The following is a 21,597-nucleotide window of genomic DNA, read 5'->3' on the forward strand; positions in this document are numbered from 1 at the left end:
TGGACTAGGGAAAAACACTATAGCCCTAAATACCTAAACCATAGAGATAACTGGGTGACAGAGGTATGGGCTGTGAATTACTAAATTCTATAATACGATGCAAATAAATAGTGTAACACGTAATAAGAACCCATAAAAGGAAAAGAAAAGATGTCCCAGTATGGAGGACTGGGAAATCTTAACAACACGAGGCGGGCCCATGGCTGCCACGAGTCAACCGGGTGACCGTATGTAACCTAAAAAAACAGAAAATACTGGTCCCTGGAAGACAAAAATACGAAATCTAGACCTTTCGGGTACTTAACTTAGCTGCGGCAATAGCTGAGCGTTCCATCTCGAAGATAAATCCAAAAGAACGATCACAAGACAGAGGAAGAAAAAACGCATGTGTCGCAAACGAGCTAATAGAAAAGGATGACCACTAGAGGCGCTGCACTCCGCTTGGCGTGGGTATTAGTAGTAGTAGCAGACGCATCCTCCTTTAGGATCGGCTCTCTCAGGTGGGAGATTTTGATGTGGGAAGTTCTAAATGGCAAAAGGTTCGTGGTAGTGGTCTCACACGCCCCGTTACCATACCGACACTTCTTTTATAGAGTGAGCGAGTCAGTTATACTGACATCTTCTTGATTTTATTTTTTCTTTGGTATTTATTAGGTTATTTACCCTAGAAATAATGAACTTATGGATTATTTCACAGGGCGACACGAACTGAGCCCAGAAAAGATGTATAAGGCGATGTGGGAGTGACCGTTGTCGCGGCACACCCCATATTGGGGTTTTGGGAAGGAATACTCTAAATGGCAGGAGACCTGTGAATAGTGGTTTTCACACGCCCCGAACTTTAAACATGACGCCCTTTGGGTGCTCGTGCGAGGGTAGTAACCTCTGCGTACCAATGCTAACTTTTTCTCTGGTATATTTAGAAAGTATTTATATCAGAAAAGAGTCTAGAAGGATCTTTTCACCGGCAAACACAGGTCGACCCAGAAATTGGCTTATCATGCCAAACGCCATCTCAAAATGATCTCAAACATTAATTGCAGTACTTAACTTGGATGCAGCAAGAGCTTGACGTTCCATGATGAATAGTCAAAGAATTCCAGACGGAAAAACACAGCACAAAGAAAGAACGCGTGCAGCGTAAACAGTGCTATCGAAAGGAATGAAAATAAAGGTGCTAGCTGTAGTAGTAGCGGCTAGCGGGGGCTTAGATCGGCTCCTCTGTAGACGAGGGATATTGAGGAAGGAAGAGACTAAATGGCAAGGGACCTATGGTAGTGGTGTCACTCGCCCCAGATACCATACCGACACCTTGAATAAAGGTGAGCGAGCCAGAATACTCTGGCATTACCATGTAGCTTTTTTCTCTGGTATTTGTAGCAATACTTATACCCTAGAAATGAGTGCTAAAGGAACCATTTCACGGAGCGACACAGGCTGAGCCCAGAAATATTGTATGTATTCTCATATTATTATATCATAAAATACTAACAAAGCAGTCAGTGTTTTGGATTAGAAATCAGCTGATGGCAAATACGAGTTTATTTCTCCGTATTTAACTCAATTCGGAGCGAATTGCCTTTCTTTTAGTTAGCGTAAAAAATCTAGATGCCTTACTTATGTAAGACAAGGTAATTTGTCATTTTATTAAGTGTTTTTAAGTCGAAGTATAAATTAAATACGCCTGGTGAGCTAAAGTATTTTATTTTTTGCTAACAGATTGCGTTGTGGGCATGTTTATTAGGTAAAAATATTACGTAATTCCGTTCGCTATTTTCACTTCATTTCATCAAAGTATGAACCTTTACCGTAATGTTACTTATCTTTATTGGCGTGAAAACAACAGTAAATGTGTTCTTTCAAGACCTGAAGTTTTGATTTAAATGATTTTCTCTCAATTTTACCAACAGTTGTGTTTGATGGCATAAGTTTACTGGAGTTATATCTTTGTTGCCAATGCACGATAATAGTACTAATATGGATGAAACTCGCGAACTTCGGTATAGTACCTTCAAACTCGACCATAAACAAAATGAGAGAAATGTGTTTTAATCAAAACTATTGGGCACAAAAAGAACATATTTTACTGTTTTCACTCCAATAAAAGATAAACACATAAAGCTTGTAGTATTCTGATGAGATAAAGTGAAAATATCAAACGGAATTCTGTTGATTTTTTGTTTATGCAATAAAACATGCCCTCAGCGCCATCTACTAACGAAAGAACTAAATTTTGTTCACACACGATAAGTTTTTAAGTGATATTTCCACTTGAAATCACATTGTATAACGTAAAATAAGCTTCTCATATAAATAGAGTATCTTGAGATTTATTTGTGCTAACTGGAAACAAGAAAGTCTCTCTAATTTGATGTTTGACACTGCAAAACAAACGTACTTGCAATCGCCCTCAGCTGATTTTCAAACCAAAACATGATTACTATGTTTGTATTTTATAATACAAACAAACAGTAATATGAAAATACATATTATTGGATGCAATGAAGTAAAACATAACTTTTTCAAAAATCCATGGAAAAGATGCATATCCATTATGCTTGTATTTTATCATACGATACTAATATATGATTATTACATACTTGAATTTTATATCTCGTGTAAGATGCGACCTCCTTAAAATCAGCTCCAAAATTAGGGCTTCAAAAGTCACATGATACGCGAGTATAAACGGTATCTACTGTCATTTGCATCTCTTTTACAGGAATGTGAGCACGGGAATCCTGGAATGCCGTCTAAAAACGTTGACACTCACAGGTCTTCTGCACTGGATAAATATGAAACAAACCTGGGGCATGGGTAAAAAAAAAACTGGCTTGGGTGGAGGAGAGCAAAGCAAAGCTCCACTATCCAAGGCAGTTAAAGAAAGACTGATGCATCATCACTGGAATTACTAGATTCAGGAACTCGCTTCCACCTTAACTACTCGTTACATGCCAGATACCACAGATTCCTTGCAGTCTTTGACTGTTTTTAACTGGTTTTCAGCGCTAAAAGATTTATCCTATTGTTAAGACCAAAATTTTGTTCCATGTAAGAACAAATAAATATGTATCTAGTGTGCCTTCCTAAAGAGGAGCCACACAATTCTTGGTTATTTTTAAATTTTATTCAATATTTAGGCCTTTAGTAATGCTGTAACTTATGAGTTACAACATTACTATGTAAAACATAAATCAAATAGTTAACATAAAAAGAAAAATCATAATAAATGCTAAAATTGATTTCTGGGCTCAGCTCGTGTCGGCCTATGAAATATCCTTAAGATCATTATTTCTAGGTAAAATTAATCTAAAATTACCAGAGAAAAACAAAATTAAGAAAATGTCAGTAAAACTGACTCGCTCACTCTATAAAAGAAGTGTCGGTATGTGAATATAGGCGAGTGGGATCACTACCACGAGTCATTCACCATTTAGACCTTCCAACATAAAATCCCCACCAGAGAGAGCTGATACTAAAGGGTGATGCGGCCACCACTACTACTACTACCGACGCCACGGACAGCAGCGCCCCTAGCGGTCATCCTTAATCATTAGGTTCGCAGCGCTTGAGTGCTTTTTCATCTCGTGTTGTGTTTTCGTAATTTTGCCTCGTCATTACGATGGAACGTGCAGCTATCGCATCGGCTAAGTTAAGTGCCTCATAAGTAGTATTTTACTGTTTTTTAGTCTTCCAGGGACCAGTATTTTCCTTCTTAATAGGTCATATACGGTCTCCAGGTTGACTCGTGGCGGCTGCGTGCCGCCTCGTGTTAAGATTTCCCAGTCTCCCATACTGGGACATCTTATACTTATGGGCTTACTATATTACGTTCATCGTTTATTACATCGTTTTTATAGCTAGGACAGCCCTTTTACCATTTCTCTTAGTTTGGTATTTAGGGCTATACCGTGTTTCTGGCCCAGCATCCCGGCTCTTGCTCTACATCGGCTACCGCTGGCTCCGAGTAGTCAACTGTTCTTCGGAACAGCTTGCCTCCTCCTGGGCTTCTTTCTCTTTTACTAAAAGTGTCTTTTCCCCCTTTACGATGTATTATCAGTGTTATTAGGGTGTTAGGCTAGCCTAGGTGCATGTACCATGTGTTGGTACAGTCTGGTTCACGTGGCCCCTCCATGGTTGTGTTGCTATCGCGGCTTAGGCCACCTGCGATCACGTGTCCCATAGCACCTTACCCTTCCCCTTCCCTCCCTACCAGGTATAGGGAGGGGTCTGGGGGTGGGGACTCCTTGGTTGCCATGACACCACAGTAGCCTTCCTCCCTCTCTCTCTGAGGAGGCCAGGAGCTCCCTCCCAGCTGGGGTACAGGGCGACCACTTGTCTCGGGTACCGGGTCACCGAGCGGGTAGCTGTAGGGACGGGGAGGGGTAGGCCACCCCCCCTCTCTCTCTCTCCCGCCGTGTTACGCCGGGACCCCCCACCTATTGCTTCAGTCCCACCCTTCCCCTACTGTAATGAAACGGAGCCCTCCGATGAAGCCGGGGGCCCCTTTGGTTATAGGTTCGTCTGGCTCCGCCAGCGGGTGGGGTGGACATTACTAGTGGTCTGTTGCTTGCCTACTATATCCTTTTTTTTCCGCTACCAGAGGAGAGCTCGCTCCTTACCCGGGCACTCTTCTAGTAGACGGAAAATTTTATACTACGTTATATATACGGATATACCCTAATATTACGGTGAATTTTAGTTTTAATTTATTTATGTGTGCCATCTCCGTCGTGGTTTCATGGCTCCTCACCACTCCTGGTTGGAATCTTTTTCCTGTCTCCGGCGTAGCCTTAGACAACTCCAACCGCCTAGTTAACACACGTATTATGGCGGGGCTCTGGTTTAATCTAACTTTCACGCTCCGGCATGCAGCGGAGCAATTGTTAGGCTGTAAGTGTGCACCTGATACTCATGTATCTCTCCACTTACGGGCTACCAACTGTCAGGTCCCGGGTTGCAACGCAACACTCTACGACCCCTGCGCCCATGAGGAGTGTAGGACTCACGCCCCGTGTGCCACCACCCACAATGGACTGATCGTCTGGCACCCCAGAGCTTGCACCATCTGCTACGACCTTGTTAGTCAGCTGTTGGGTGGGGTAAGTCTACTCTTAGACTTCTTGGTCTTATCAATAATAACACTTAGTTTTAAGCTTTGTCCAACCCTGTCTCCGCCGCTAGAAGCTTCATTTCGCCTTCTCTTTCAGGCTGCCGCCGTGAAGGAAAGGTCGCCTTGGCAACCCTGAAGCTTGGGTGGGCGGCTTCGGGTGGGGAAGAACGCCGCCAAGGGCCAGCCGTACATTCTGGATAAGAAGCTGGCCGTTCAGATCTTCCCCGGTGGCAAGTCGACCAGCTATGTTGACCCCATCTCGGCAGCCCCTCTCATAGCTTCGATCCAGCAGGCGTTCGGGTCCGTCTCCACGCAGGAGCCGATCCCAGATGTGGCTAACCTGGACCTGAACATCGAGCCTATGGCGGTAGGGGCAGAGGATTTGTTGGTTGAGGTAGGTGTGTCGGGCGCCCAAGGTCTTTCCTTGGGCGCTCCTGGATCTTCTTCCCCTGTCCTTTCTTCTGCCTCTTTTCCAAGGGCTTTACGGGATCTGAGATCCCTGCCCGCTCTCTACCCGCTCTTTCTGTACCCCCGAAGGTGTTAAGGGACAGAGAGAACACGAAGACTCTCCCATAAGACGACTTCTAGAAGTCGTCGTCTTCTTCAGCTAAGAAGTCTACGACTTCCTACGCTGACGCGGTGAAGGCAAAGCCGAGCTCTTCTTACTCTAAGAGCTCTAGAAGCAAGGCTTCTAAGGAGAAGGCTCGCGCTCCAGCCTGAGCCAACGCCTTCTCCGGCATCCACCGGATCCACTCCGGTAACTCCTGTTGGGGTGGCGGGACCAAGCTCCTTTGATCCCCACCACCTTTTTCGCAGTTGTGATGCAGCAAGTGGGAGAGATGGTTGGCTCGAAGATCCGACCGCCCTCGGGTCTATAGGTTTGAACAGATGTTTGCGCAGCTGTCAAACTCCCCATCAACCAGTCTGGCCAATCCCATTCAGGATCTCTTCTAACAGAGTTAGAGAGCAGCAGAGGACCATTTTGCTGGACTTAGTCAGGTTCCTCAGCCAAAGCTCCCCCGTAGCAGGTTACTGGCATTTTTGCAATTACCTCCCTACCGAATCCATACCAGCCTTCTCCATGGATAACCCATGGAGAGTGGCCGCTTGCCCTGCCCCCCCTTCAAGGAACGGCATGATCTCTATCCCGGAGTGTGGAACTCGAAGAATTGAGGCACTTCGAGTTCTATCCTCCTGGACTGACTCAGCCTTTCATTGGGTATGCTAGGCTGACTGTTGCTGCTCTCACTAGAGAGGACAAAGATTTCCCGAGAGACTGTGCTGTATAGTAGGGATCACGCACAGCGGGAATGGGTTCACTGCCTGGAGGATTGGGAGTGTACTAACACTAAGCTCCAAGCTTTCAAGAGTCCGTTCACTATTTTCGCTACGGAGGAGGAGGCTTCTCTTCCGTTCGCTACCAAAATAGTGGAAGCGACTCTTCAGGCAGTCCTCAAGGACGAGCCCATGCCACAGCTGAGGGAAGCGGAATCTACTTCTCCGCTCTTCCCAGCCTTTGGAGAATTGTGGGAGAACTTGCCTGCCACGTTCTCGATTGGTAAGCTTAAGCCAGACTGCGCAATGGACCAGTTTGGCGAGAAGCTTCCAAGACTGCCTGATACCCTGATTCAGGCAGAGTTCGATGCTCGAACAAGATTTGGGAGGTCCCTTAACTCCCTAATCATTACAGAAATGGCTGCCCTGTCTTATGGCACAGAACCTTTATTCAAGATTCTGGCCAAATCTCAGCTCCAGACAGTCCAAGCTGATGCTTTCGACTTCTTCCTAGCTGGGAGGAACTGTCGAAAGCACGTCTTGCAGGAGGCCACTATCAGGCATGAGCCTAATAGACTCCTGGCTTCCAGCATGTGGGGTGCGGACCTCTTCCCAGAGTCCTCTGTGAACGAGGTGCACCACGAGGCTGCTAGGCTCAACCAGAGCCTTAGGGCTAGATGGGGCATCTCTTCCAAGAGGAAACAAGAGACCGCCCCTGCTGCTGGTAAGAAGCTTAAGAAGACAGGAAGAAGGTTCCAGCCTTACCAGAAGCAACAGCAGCAAACAGCAGTTTGTCGTGCCGTCCCAGTTACTCAACAGGGACAGCCGTCTACTTTTCAAAACAGACTCAACCCATCTCCTGTTGTCTTCCTCAGAGTCACCGTCAACCTCCTACGCAGTCTCGCCGGCCTTCAATTCTATGTACGAAAGCCAGGCCTACCCAGCCTTTAATAGGTTCTCTAGGGGTAGCAGGGCGAGGGGGCGGGGCCACTTTCGCCAGCGTGGCACAGGAAGAGCTGCAAGAGGTAGACAATTCAGAGGAGGGCTGCGGAGGTCAACTCCGCCCAACAACAGTGAGGCTCCCCAGGTAGGAGGGAGGCTGTTCCTCTTCCGTCACAGGTGGGGGTTCAGCAAATGGGCACAGAGCATCGTGTCCAAAGGATTGGGTTGGAGTTGGATCAAAGATCCCCCTCCAATCAAATCATTCTATCAGGAACCATCAAAGGAATTGACAGATTATGCGGAGGAACTCCTTCAGAAAGGAGCTATTGCGAGAGTCAAGCATCTAAAATTTCAAAGGTCGCTTATTCAGCGTGCCAAAGAAAGGCTCAACAAAAAAGAAGGGTAATCTTAGACTTGTCAAAGCTAAACTCTTTCATTCGTTGCGACAAGTTCAAAATGCTCACCATTTCGCAGGTACGGACCTTACTTCCCGTGGGCCGTCACAAACCTCCATCGATCTTACAGACGCATACTATCATATCCCTATAGCCAGGCACTTCCGTCCATTCCTAGGCTTCAAACTAGGAAATCAGACGTTCTCATTCAAAGTGATGCCCTTCGGTCTGAATGTAGCCCCAGGGTATTCACGAAAGTAGCAGAAGTGGTAGTTCAACAGTTGAGAACTCAAGGATAATGGTAGCAGCATACCTCGACGATTGGTTGATTCTGGGCACCACGGTCGAGGAATTAAGTCTCAAAGCCACAAAGAAGGTAGTTCAATTTCTGAACATCTGGGGTTCCCAGATAAACAAAACGAAATCCAGACTTACTCCGGAGTCTCGTTTTTGTAGTGGCTAGGAATCCAATGGATTTGTCTTCACAATCTGTCAATTCCGGTGGTCAAAAGGAAAGAAATAGCCAAGGTCTGTGAAACAATTTCTCAAATGCAAACAAACATCAAGGAGAAAGAAACCAGGAAAGAATCCTAGGTTCTCTTCAGTTTGCCTCAGTGACAGACTCCTCCTGAAGCAAGGCTGAAAGATATAAATCGAGTTTGGCGATCGAGAGCAAACGCCAAATCTCGAGACAAGTTGTCAATAATTCCACAGATCCTTCGCAATCAGCTCCGTCCATGGACAAAAGTGAAGAACCTTGCCAAATTAGTACCCCTTCAATATCCCCTTCCAGTGTTAACCATTCACACGGATGCCTCCCTGTTCGGATGGGGGGGATATTCTCAATTCAAGCAAGTTCAGGGGACTTGGTCAGTTCAGTTCCGCCAGCTTCACATAAACGTCCTGGAAGCAATGGCAGTATTTCTTACCCTGAAGAGACTCCTTCCCCCGAAGAAGTCTCAATCTAAGACTAGTTTTGGACAGTGCAGTGGTAGTACATTGCATCAACAGAGGAGGGTCCAAATCCAAACACGTAAATCATGTCATGATAGCTATCTTTGCGCTAGCAGACAAACACAGATGGCATCTGTCCGCCACTCACCTGGCGGGGGTGGGGTAAGAAAATGTGATAGCAGACGCTTTGTCCCGGTCAGTCCCTCTGGAATCAGAATGGTCCCTGGACGACGGGTCATTCCAGTGGATATGCCGGAGAGTCCCAGGTCTCCAGGTAGATCTCTTCGCCTCACAAGCGAACCACAAGCTCCCTTGCTATGTGGCCCCCAACCTGGACCCTCTGGCTTATGCCACGGATGCCCTGTCGTTAGATTGGAATCAATGGAGGAAAAAATTTATGTTTTTCCTCCAGTGAATCTTCTTTTGAAAGTCTTGAGCAAGCTGAGGACTTTCAAGGGACTAGTAGCTCTGATTGCTCCAGACTGGCCAAAAAGCAACTGGTATCCTCTACTTCTGGAATTGGGTCTCCGACCTCAACGGATTCCCAATCCCAAGCTGTCACAATCAGTACAAATGAGGACTGTGTTCGCTTCCTCAGGAATTCTTCAGACCCTAACTTTATGGACTTCATGAAGTTTGCGGCTAACAAAGATGCTAACATTAGATCCACAAAACATCCTCTTCCTAGAAATCAGATAAAAGAGAGTCAACTATTAGACAATATGACTCAGCTGTTAAAAAATTAGCATCCTTCCTGAAAGAATCAAACACTACAACCATGACAGTTAACTTAGCTATATCCTTTTTCAGGTCCTTGTTTGAAAAGGCTTAGCAGCTAGCACTATTACTACTCATAAATCGGCTTTGAAGAAATCTTTCAGTTGGGGTTTCCAGATAGACCTAACAGAATCTTACTTTACGTCTATTCCCAAAGCCTGTGTGCTAGACTTAGACCTTCCTCAAAGGCCTACTGCAGTTTCATGGTTCTTAAATGATGTCCTCAAACTAGCCTCAGATACTGACAACTCGTCTTGCACATTCATAATGCTTCTTAGAAAGACGTTATTTTTATGAAGCCTGGCTTCAGGAGCCAGAATTTCAGAACTGTCGGCTCTATCCAGAGATGCGGGTCATGTGGAATTCCTCCCCTCAGGCCAGAAGTTCTACTTGCCCCGGATCGTAGCTTTTTAGCTAAAAATGAGGATCCCTTTGCAAGGTGGGCTCCTTGGAAAGTCATCCCACTTCCGCAAGATCCTTCTCTCTGCCCAGTATCAACTTTAAGAGCCTTTCTATCTCGTACATCCTCAAAGATCCTCAGGTTCTCTCTTTATGAGAGAAAAAGGTGGCACTTTTATCAGTAAAAGGAATCAGACAACAGATCCTTTACTTCATTAAAACAAGCCAATCCTGATTCATTTCCAAAAGCACATGACATCAGAGGAGTAGCCACCTCAATTAATTACTTCCAACATATGAACTTTGAGGATCTTAAAAAGTATACTGGATGAAATCACCGACAGTCTTTAAACGTCATTACCTAAAGTCCTTGGAATCTTTAAAATTTTCTGCAGTAGCAGCGGGAAACATTGTTTTCTCCTGATACTGTATAGTAGTTGTAGTATAGTATCCAGGTCTCCTTTCTACCTACCTCGTCCAACATGCCTCACCCTATGCCATGCTACTCGGAATACTCTAGCCTTAGCGCTAGAATCATATTGGTGGATTGTCCCTTATTTTTTTGCTAGGGACATCCACATTATGTACATATAATGTACTTCAGTGTTTCTACCCTTATTTTTTATCGCTAGGGTAGAACACAATGTGTTTGTATATTTTGTAAATATCTTGATTTAAGTGAATCATTCTCTATTGTTTTTTGCCCATTACATTATTATATGTTACTATGTTTAATATAAGTTAATTTTAAGTACCTTATATTGATTGCTTTCTTTATCATACCATTGTTTAGGATAAGTTAGCTTTAAGTACTTTGTTTGTATACTGTAATGTCCCTGATTCACTTATATTATATATCTCTTTTTACTATTGGGGTTTCATTTGTCCTTATTCCCATCTTGTCTGTTTTTCTCTGGTACTATTTCATAGGCCAGACACGAGCTGAGCCCAGAAAAGGGATTTTGACTTTGACGGAGGAAAAAAAATCTATTTCTGGGTGATTGGCTCGTGTCGCCCTATGAAACCCACCCTGTTTTCTTTTACCCACCCTGCAGGACAAGATGTTCATAGATTAAGGATGACCGGTAGGGGCGCTGCTGTCCGTGGCGTCGGTAGTAGTAGTAGTGGTGGCCGCATCACCCTTTAGTATCAGCTCTCTCTGGTGGGGATTTTATGTTGGAAGGTCTAAATGGTGAATGACTCGTGGTAGTGATCCCACTCGCCTATATTCACATACCGACACTTCTTTTATAGTGTGAGCGAGTCAGTTTTACTGACATTTTCTTAATTTTGTTTTTCTCTGGTAATTTTAGATTAATTTTACCTAGAAATAATGATCTTAAGGATATTTCATAGGGCGACACGAGCCAATCACCCAGAAATAGATTTTTCCTACGCCAAAATCCCTTTATTATTATTATTACAAGCAAAGCTGCAACCCTGGTTAAAAAACCAAGAGTATTAAACGTCCAATGGTCTCATTAAGGAACGAGGCCAAAAACAGAAAAAAATGAAAAGTAAATAAGAGATATGTTTAAGTAAAATTACAAAGAGAATCATGTGCACATTAATGACAAAGTTCAACAAAATAAATAACAAATAAGCTATGAAGTGAGACTTATGTTAGCTAGCACCTAGTCTGAATGTCTGAAGTTCTAATAATTCAACTACTTCAGGGGTTTTCAACCCTTTTTTCACCACATACCCTTTTGGGTATTCTAAATGTCAGTAATGTAACCCCTCCACTTTGTATGAAGAAAGCAAAACAATGAAAGAAAAAAATTCCATTGTGTATATTTGCATGTACTGTACTGAAGGGAAGTAAGTTAAGTACATAAATCTGACGTAACCAGTATTATTATAAACACAGAATTCTATAAAAAATTAAGACTTTTTATATAATTATTTACCTGTTTCTGTGGTAAATTTTCAAGGTTACGGTACTGAACAGTAAAAACAAAATACATTATTATTACATCAGCTGCAAAGGGGGTTAATGAGATTGCTGGAACTGTTTTTCATCAGCTAACTGATTTTGCTAAAGCACATCGAAAGCTGTCTGCCACATTCATTCAAGACCTTAGTTTTAATTTTATGACAAGTAATCCGGAAAACCCAGTTTCACACAGATACTACGTTGATGGCAAAAGTAACTGAGAATGGAGAAGCTCCTCTGTGACATGTGGATATGATTTGTATAGTTTTACACCAGGACCTGACTAAAGACTTTTTGTTAAACAGATCCCAAACACTGGAGCCATTTTTAAGTTGAATAAACTCTTCCTTAATAGCATCATTAACAAAAGCAACATCTGTATGGAAAGGGTCTCTAATCAGCTTTAAGTTTCCTTTAGACACATCAAAGTATCTGTCTACTTAATTTTGCAGTGAGGAAAGGCAATCCATTCTTATGAGCTTACCATCTGAACAACAGTAGAGGTGTCCTGCCTGTCAGCAAGTGGCAGCCAGACCCCTAACCCCAACAACCCGTGGGGAGCGTGTACCCCCTGACAGACCCTTGGCGTACCACATCGGGTATGTGTACTGCAGGTTGAAAACCCCTGAACTACATGATTACCAAGTTTATTCCATAGTTTTGTCATAGCAGTTGTAATAATTATAGAAAAAAGAAGGCAAAAGCGTCAGAATCATCTTAATATTCAATAGTCTGTCATGGTTTCTATACATCAGGAGAATCTAAGAGCAAAGGATGTTCACAATAATGAAAACCTTCATACAGCCGGCCCAATTAATTGAATAACAGTGTGAGACATGTCACCAGAAACCTTGAAAGACTTTTTTAAGTAATACCAAAATTGAAAGATTTATTGCAATCAAGCTTCCTTACCATTGAATAATGACTTGCGTGACTTTCCCTTGGTATTTTCCTTCCTCTTTGGTGGACTTTCTGTTGCACTGTGTTGCCTTTCAAAAGATGGCGTTTCTTCCTGAAAGTCAATTACTTAAAATGCATGTAAGTCTAACTACGTATATCCCCAAAATTGCTAAATTATACTTACAGTATATTTCCGCGTATAAGACGAGGTAAAAAATCATGGCAAATTTTAATGAATTTATCTCATATCTGTAGTATAGGATGACTTCTAAATTACAAAACCAAAATGATTTTTGGAGAAAAGTGATTACTATTTGCAAAAATTAAACAGTACAACTATGTTAATAATGATGATGACTTAAATAAAGGTTGTTTTGCTTGTTGTATCCAATAACAGTATTACTATTATCATATCATTACTGTATTACAGAATATAAACATCTTCACGTACATCATTTGCATTTGATATTGTTTACATTCTCAAAATCTCGGCTGATTTGAGTATTATCGATATCTTCATAGCCATTATTTGTTAGAAGAGATATAATTCGGAGATACCTTTTATCATAAATTAACAATGTTTGGTTGAAAATGTGCACATATTACTTTGCTTCATTGTATAAGCACTGAGTAGGTGTGATTTCTCCAGTTCCAAACATCACTGCCGCCTGGCCATCATTTGCTTTATTCAGCCTCAGCTATAACCTGAAGCTTTAATTTTACTACTATTCTTTCTTGAGATCTCCATTGCATGAGAGATGAACAAAAATGTATTTTATTTTTACTTATGGAACCCACCATTGAGAATCGGGGTTTAACAATTTTAACGGAGCTCTTAATAAATGCTCGATAGTTATGGTAAATGACGTCAGCAATGAGCTGCTTCTCAATTCGTTTTTTTATGCTAATGCATGTTTACAATAAACGCTTCATTCAGAATTCTAAAAACCGGAATTTTTTAGTGGAGGATGGAGGAGTATAGTCCAGGATTTTTAAGGCCAAAACATCATGAAATTGGACATAATTGGTACAGAAAATTTTTTGTTTTTTCGGATAGAATGATGTGTCTAACACTAGAAAAAAAAGTCCCAGCATGGGAAAATCCGGGAACTTGAGCAAAACTAGTGTTTTCTCTAGCCACTGTCAAGTATGCTTACAACTACTGACTGTATCTTTGGTTGCCTATTATATACATTATTAGCGGTGCCAAAGCAGTTTTTTCCCTTTGTGGTGACACACTATATGCAAAATTTATTGTACATACTCTTTCCACTTAAAATGTCTAGATTTTAATTCATTTTTGAGATTACAATAAAAAATACAGGTATAGAAAGAAAAATCTGTAGGGCTTGTATATACAAAATGCTGTATTAAAGTTCTGAAAAAAAAAAATTTCTACCTTTTATAAAAAAAAATAATTAAGGCTTTCAATACTTCTAAACTGATATTAGCACTGAATTAAATGTATTTTGATAAATTCCAGTAAGATGAAAAATGATATTGTTATGATACAATAAAGTTTTATGCATACTTACCTGGCAGGTATATATATAGCTGTATTTTCTGAAGTCCGACAGAATTTAAAAAACTTCCGACACACGCAGTGGTCGGCCAGGTGGTTAGTACCCATTCCCGCCGCTGGGAGGCGGGTATCAGGAACCATTCCCATTTTCTATTCATAATTTTTATTTCCACTGTCCCCTGAGGGGAGGTGGGTGGGTACTTGAATATATATATCTGCCAGTTAAGTATGAACAAACTTTATTGTATCATAACAATATCATTTTGCTCATGAACTTACCTGTCAGATATATATATATAGTTGAACCCCACCGTTGGAGGTGGGAAGGGACAGAATAGAAGGATTTTGGGACACAAATGCATGCAGATGATTTACATCTTGGTTCCACCTGTTAGCATAGCCGACTTCGTGATTACTGTCACCCAAGTCTGCTTCTGCTTTACTAGAGTTGCCAGCGAGGTAGAGACCTATAAAGCTGGTGCACTCCAGATGATCTGTCAACGGGGGCGTGACCACAATGTGACTAGACCATATTGACCATACCATGAGGGCTAAGAAGTAAAATAAATATATATATATAATTATATATATCACCACCTGACCAACCTAGCCAAAGTTAATGTGTGTTAACTAAGGCTTCAAGAGTTAAGAGTCGCCATTGTCAGCGACTCCACAACTAAATTAAGAGCTCTTCCTAACCATTTTCTACAGGATAGGATGAGTAGTACTTCTTGCCCCCAAGATTGTGTCTGCAGACACGTATGGCCCTAGCGAGCAGCAGATCTCATATGCCATCTTCACATCTCGCAGGGAGTGTGAAGTGAACCCAGAGTTGCTTCGCTAAAACATGGTACTCAGGATGTTGCTGAGTGCCATGCTCTGTTGAAATGCTTCCGAGGCCGCGCCCTCACCTCGTGAGCATTCAGATAAAAAGCTTTCAAATCTTTGTGCAAACACAATGAAGGAGCATTTTTTGAAAGAACTCCTTAACCCTAAAACCAGGGTGTACTTCGATATGGGGCAAGTCTGGTCTTTTTCGGAACACTGCAGATTGCCCGATGACTACGACTTTCTTGATTTTAAGTAGATAAAACTTGAGAGACCTGACAGGGCACAGGACTCTCTCTGGCTCCTGCCCACTAACTTGTGCCATCCTGCTTCAGATCCTGGCCCAAGGATAAAAAGGGTTTCCATTCTTAGGCCATAACGAAAGGCTTAGAGAGCATACCTCCTTGTGTTCTCTAAAGCCAAAACTTGTGACGATGGCTTAAAATCTCACTAACCCTCTTTGTCGTATCTAGGGTGGTTAGAAGAAGGCCTTCCTGATCACATACAAGAAGTTAACAGGCAGGAGAGGTTCGAATGCTTTGACATCAAGAACTTCAGACTACGTCTAAGTTCCATATTGAAAGCTTCGATCCGGAAATGCCACAGTCTGTACTAAAGTCAGGTGAACGACCAGTTGACCAGTCAGACGAATCAAGGACAGCAAGGCTGTACCCTGAAGACCAAAAGGCACTATTCTTAGCTGAAGGATGAGTGTCTGGACTGCCTGGGCGATTCAATCTAAGCAAACCTTGGGGGTGTATCAACGCAACCCAACGTCGTCCGCAATCGACTTCGTCAATAAGAAACTCAGGGCTACTATATGTCGCCTGATCTCGCACGAGTGTCTGACTCCGAGAAAACAGGCGAGGCAAAAGTAGATTGGTGTGACTAGAATCGAGATTCCACAGACCCTCCCAATGATCGTCGAAGGTCTTTGTTGTTTGACAGATGCAAATCTGTCAAACAACATTCTCTGTTGTCTGTTCGCACTGGCAGAATTTTCAAAACTCTCTGCAACCGCTAGACCACTGGTAGTTCAGGTGATCTCCCCCACGTTCCCGTGGCGCTGGTACTTGGAACTATTCCCGTTTTCCTCAGATTTTCTCTGAACCCTGTCTCCTGAGGGGAGGAAGGGGTGGGCGGAATTTTAATTATACTATAACTGCCCAGGTAAGTTGTTCATAAAACTTTATTGCTATCATAACAATATCATTTTTATGCATGACACTTACCTGGCAGGTATATATATAGCTGATTGACACATTTGGAGGTGGGTCACAGACAGCAACATCGTCATAATTCAAAAATTAACTAATTTTTTAAAATTATTTATTAAGTTCCTTACCTGCTAAGGTAGCTGACTTCGTAGGTCCTGCCCTCTTAGCCTGCTAAACCTTAGTACCTCTCAACTAGGATGTGACCTGTTTGTTGAGAAAGCTAATAACAAGGGTCTGACAACTGGGGGGACGGGACCAATTTGTTGACAGGAAACCCTAGCCCTCTCTTACCAGGGGCATTCATGCTAGGATAAGTTAGACCACCTGAACCACACACAAAGCTAACGTAACACATTACACTTCACATACTGAAGAGGAAATAACCCTCTCAGACAACCATAAAAAAGAACACCACTTAATTAAAATACCTAGCATGTTAGTAATCTATCGTTGCTGCCGTCCCCGATCGAGGACCGATTCGTTACGGACTTTTGCAATCCTGTAACGAACCTCTAGATGATCGTTACATTCTACGCCTGTTGTTATAATAGGCTCTTTCTCGTAAACTCGAGCAGGGACCGAGAGAAAGAATAATCTTTAAGATATGAGAGAGCTGTGGAATATCAGAGTTGATGTGGACCACTGGTTCCAAAAACTCGTTTCGAGGACTGGAGGGACGACCGAATTGCATTTACTTCTTTCAGATTAAGATCCAGGACATCTGAAACACTATCCAGATGTCCGGCACCTTCTTTCTATCATGACGCACTGAGAGATGTTCAGGATAATTCCTAGATCTTGAATAATATTTCAGTTTCCCGGTAGGAAAAAACTGTGGTCTGAATTGCAGTCTATTCGGGGAAACAAACTTTTTCAGGAAGGAAATGGTCCCCAGCAAGCTCATCCATTCCCTCCCCGAGTATGCTTACTTCCCTATAAGGCTGCGCTTTGCCTAAGCAGGAGAGCCATATAAAAGTGCAATGTTGCGGTAGACTCGTAGTTCTATACCGTGCGGTAACGAGCACCGAAAGGATTAAGAGATAACTCTGTTGAACATAGTAAGGCAAAACTAATGCAACGTTTATTCATTCACGTAAGAAATCCCCTCAATCTTAGGCTAAAGTCCGTGATTGTAGGACAGAGATACAGTTAGTCAGTCAATCCCGCAGGAGAGACGTAACCACCAGCACAGAGATACGGTTAGTCAGTCAATCCCGCAGGAGAGAGAGACGTAACCTACAGCGCATGACGGCGCACGATCTGTTACTGGCTCGGTTGGAACTTGGACAGTCAGACACAGCAGCAGCCAGCAGCTTACGAACGTCGTCTCTTAACTTTATGTCTGGGTTGCCAGCTACCCTATTCTACGAAGAAATAGGTCCGTTATTTTTTGAACAAACAGAGACTCTCAAGCTGGTATATTTAAGCGAAACAGAAAACGCTAAATATCTAGATGCGTTTGTGTCGTCAGAACACTACCATACAACGGTAAAAGATAAATCGGAAACTCCTGGAAGGCTGCAGGGAGTGACGATTAAATGTCCTTAAAATATAGACAATAGACCTCTCGGTTGCCATCCGAAGAGGTAACTACAGCAAGCGTGTATGACTTGAACCAACCAGTAGTAAAATAACGCAAGGCAAAAAAAAATTTATTATATCACAATAAAGTTTGTTCATACTTACCTGGCCAGCATATATATAGCTGAATTCGGAAATACAGCTACATACATATCTGACAGGCAAGTTTCATGAACAAAACTTAGAGAATCGAAGCAGACAGTTCAAGCTTCTTAAGATACTGGACATAAGCGTTCATTGACGTAGTCTACCAGTCTATTTCTTGTACGAGTCTGCGAATGAGGAAGGAGAGCTCTTCCGAACCTTGTCCTTATTCGCTTACGCAATATCAAGTAATGAGATGTTTGTCAATGAGAACTAACCCATTAACGGTACAGAGAGATATTTTGTCAATGAGGGGAGACCCACTTACTTGACAAAACGATAGTATATTGTCAATGGGGGAAAGTCACTGAATTGACAAAACGTAATCCAGGAAGTCGAGCCTTTTATTTTTCGATTCCCGTCTCAAACAAGGAAGGGACAAGAATCCTGTTAAGAGACTGGGCTTACGGTAGGTAGAACGACGATGCTCAATCGGCATGGAAGTCTCGACTAGAAACTAACAAAATCTATCATCTGAAAAAACCCTTTCAGATGGTCTAAAAAGCTTTAAATTTATTGGCAGTATGGCAAAGGAAGTCCTGTCTTGCGCTTTCCTGAAGAGCGTCCTTTTGATGAGTGCCTTTGCAAGAATCCTACTGAACGTTGCCGAAAATCCTGACGTTCAGGACGTCGTGCCTTTACATAACCCGTAACTGTCTTATCTCAAAGTCTTGACTGAGGTAGAGAAAACGAGATCTTCCCTTGAGCTTTCCTTAACTCCATCCACCTTTGCGAAAAGCAATATAATATTGACAGAGACCTCTTGAATTCACGAAACCCGAGGTCTTGCTGGGTTTCGAAGACGAAGTTCTGTTCACTTTCTTGAGGCTCAAATCTTAAACAAGAGCTTGAAGAGTTCAACAGAAACATTCTGGTGCGCGCTCGGCGTCCACTGGCGAGGACGCTCGGCGTCCACTGGCGAGGACGCTCGGCGTCCACTGGCGAGGACGCTCGGCGTCCACTGGCGAGGACGCTCGGCGTCCACTGGCGAGGACGCTCGGCGTCCACTGGCGAGGACGCTCGGCGTCCACTGGCGAGGACGCTCGGCGTCCTGGTGCGCGCTCGGCGGCCACTGGCGAGGACGCTCGGCGTCCACTGGTGAGTGCGTCCATCCGAGCGTCCTGTTCAAGCCGATCGTCCAAATAAGCGTGCAGAAAAGCGTCACGCTCCTGACAGGCGTCAAAACAAACGAGAGAAACTGCCTTCTTTTTCCTATTTTTCTTGGTGGAAAAGAAGTACACGTGATCAGGCAACTTTCGCCTTCTTACTTCTCACTGAAACACATAACGAGGGAGAAGGGACGTGAAGCGTCCTCTTCTATAAAGCTTCTTAGAGGGCGCGAGTCCTTCCGAGAGCTCCAACCCTTGTGCGGGGAGGACGCCTCGGAGGACGAGAAGCAATCCTTCAGGATTCGTGCATGTGCACGCACTTTGGCAGTCTGGGGATTTTCATCAGAAACTGCCGAAGGCACGCCAGATCGGTGGGGTTCCCTGTAACCCTCCTTCGGCTTTCGACATGCCCTCTCCCTTGGTTCTGGGAGTTCGACAGAGGTCTAGACCTAGAGGCGTTATAAGGCCGATCTGACGCACCCTCCACTACACAAGGGGCACTGTCACTGCACTTAGCCACTTCACTATTGCTCTCTAAAGCAAGCACTTTCGATTCTAAGTTACGAATCGAAATAGTATAAGAGAAAGGGCAAAAACCTCTACAGACACTGTTTTAGGGCCCGAAGGCAACATTACAGGGTTAGGCGTAACAAAAACAGAAGGTAGAACTCTTCACAACAATGAAGGAGAGCGATCACCTCTCGCAGACATAGTCATAACCCGTAGGCCATACTACAGCGTTAGGTTAGGCAAAATAAAGTCTACCGGAAGGTTAGCAGTATCACTACCCTGACTTTCGTAATTGATTAATTGCGTACATACTAAACAAACTTTTTCCTTACGGAATTAGACACGTTTACTGATTAATTGCGTACATACGAATCATACTTTTTCCTTACGGAAATAGACATGTTTACTGATTAATTGCGCCCCCCAAGTGCGGAACTACCGAAGCTTTCGGTAGCCACACCCTATCTTTGCAGACAACACCCTCTGAAACTAGCCTAACTAGATTCAGATATCTTATGCAAAAATGAATCAAATTCAATTCAATTTAAGATAGCGTATGCCTAGCCACAAATCCAAGTAAATAAATTAAAAGACAATTAGGATACTTAGCGGCAAATGAAGTTTCCAAAATCCTAAGCCGGAGGTACTGAAAACAGGTGTTTTCAGTACCGGCGACAGAAAATTTATGAATAGAAAATGGGAATGGTTCTTGATACCCGCCTCCCAGCGGCGGGAATGGGTACTAACCACCTGGCCGACCACTGCGTGTGTCGGAAGTTTTTTAAATTCTGTCGGACTTCAGAAAATACAGCTATATATATACCTGCCAGGTAAGTGTCATGCATAAAAATATAAGTTGATATTTATTAAACAACAATTGTGTTAGCAGTAAACACATCCTAACATTTTACAGTACAGTTCCACTGCTTGTACAAATATCTGTGCTTTGATGAAGCAAAACGTAGTTTCAAATGACTTTTCTAGATATAAACTAGATACTAAAAAATTCTGACCATCAAAAGATACATCTTAACAATTGGTAATCCAAACACATGAAGTTCACTTATTAATCTATAAGTGATTTACATTGCTTTTCAGTATGCTAGGCACAAATTTATATTTCATGTAGTATGTTGGTCCTGTAAAAAAAAAAAGCATTTACAGCAAAGGGATACTGAAAGTTGTTGTATGTTTATCAGAAATAGAGAAAATATTGCAATGTAAGAACAAGAAAAGTCTCTTTCATCCGCACAGATCAGAATAAAAAAAAAAAGATAGAATGACAGTATGCCTGACATCTGTGACTTTTCCTTTTACATAGTACATTCATCACTGTCATCTATATCATCATCTTCACAAATGTCACATAAGGAGTTGAAGCATCCTGACCCACGACACTGGCCACATGCTAGGGAACATTCAAGGTTATTTTTACGGCAACAGCATTTATTTGACCCACAATCTGTCATACAGTAACATCTGATAATAGACAACAGCGATGCTAGGGCAGGTTGTATATCTGTCATTTCTGGAAGAAAGCTCCCTTTATCTAAACACAACCCCAGTCTTTGGCATTAAGGGAGGAGACACTTTTCCACTGCTGGACTTGGAAATATACTCTCATGCTATGGAATTTAGCTGATGCAGAAGTTGGCGGTAAACTCTGACACATAAGGTGGGAGCTTTTCACCGATACTTTCTCACAGAATCTCTTATACTTGAGGTTGCTCAGTCTATTAGTGGCTTCACCATTGCATAAACTTACTAAAGCTTTTTCTCCTGCTGATATGATTTCATCAACAGATTTTCCTACTGCATTGAATATTCCAGCCTGTCTACGGAATTCTTGGGTGTTTTGCATTTTTCTTCAGAGGCATTCTTGCTAATGCCATATATGTGTGATGTAGTATCGCAACCGAGGAATGCATGTATATAAAGAATGTCCCTGCACACTGACTCACCAAGTACTTGCTTCACTTTCTTGATATTCCACAA

The 21,597-nt window shown here is 42.8% G+C and overlaps 1 protein-coding gene across 1 annotated transcript in view; it reads right to left on the bottom strand.

The window, feature by feature from the left end:
* Positions 1-21,597, bottom strand: part of LOC135216775 (m7GpppN-mRNA hydrolase-like) — a gene marked incomplete in the record, with an annotated part of 310,615 nt that overhangs the window by 80,386 nt on the left and 208,632 nt on the right. Inside the window, 1 exon segment of the mRNA XM_064252259.1 lies at positions 12,704-12,803. Coding sequence (XP_064108329.1) covers positions 12,704-12,803 — 100 coding nt within the window.

This window comes from Macrobrachium nipponense, chromosome 6 (genome assembly GCF_015104395.2).
Source record: "Macrobrachium nipponense isolate FS-2020 chromosome 6, ASM1510439v2, whole genome shotgun sequence".
Classification (NCBI taxonomy): domain Eukaryota; kingdom Metazoa; phylum Arthropoda; class Malacostraca; order Decapoda; family Palaemonidae; genus Macrobrachium; species Macrobrachium nipponense.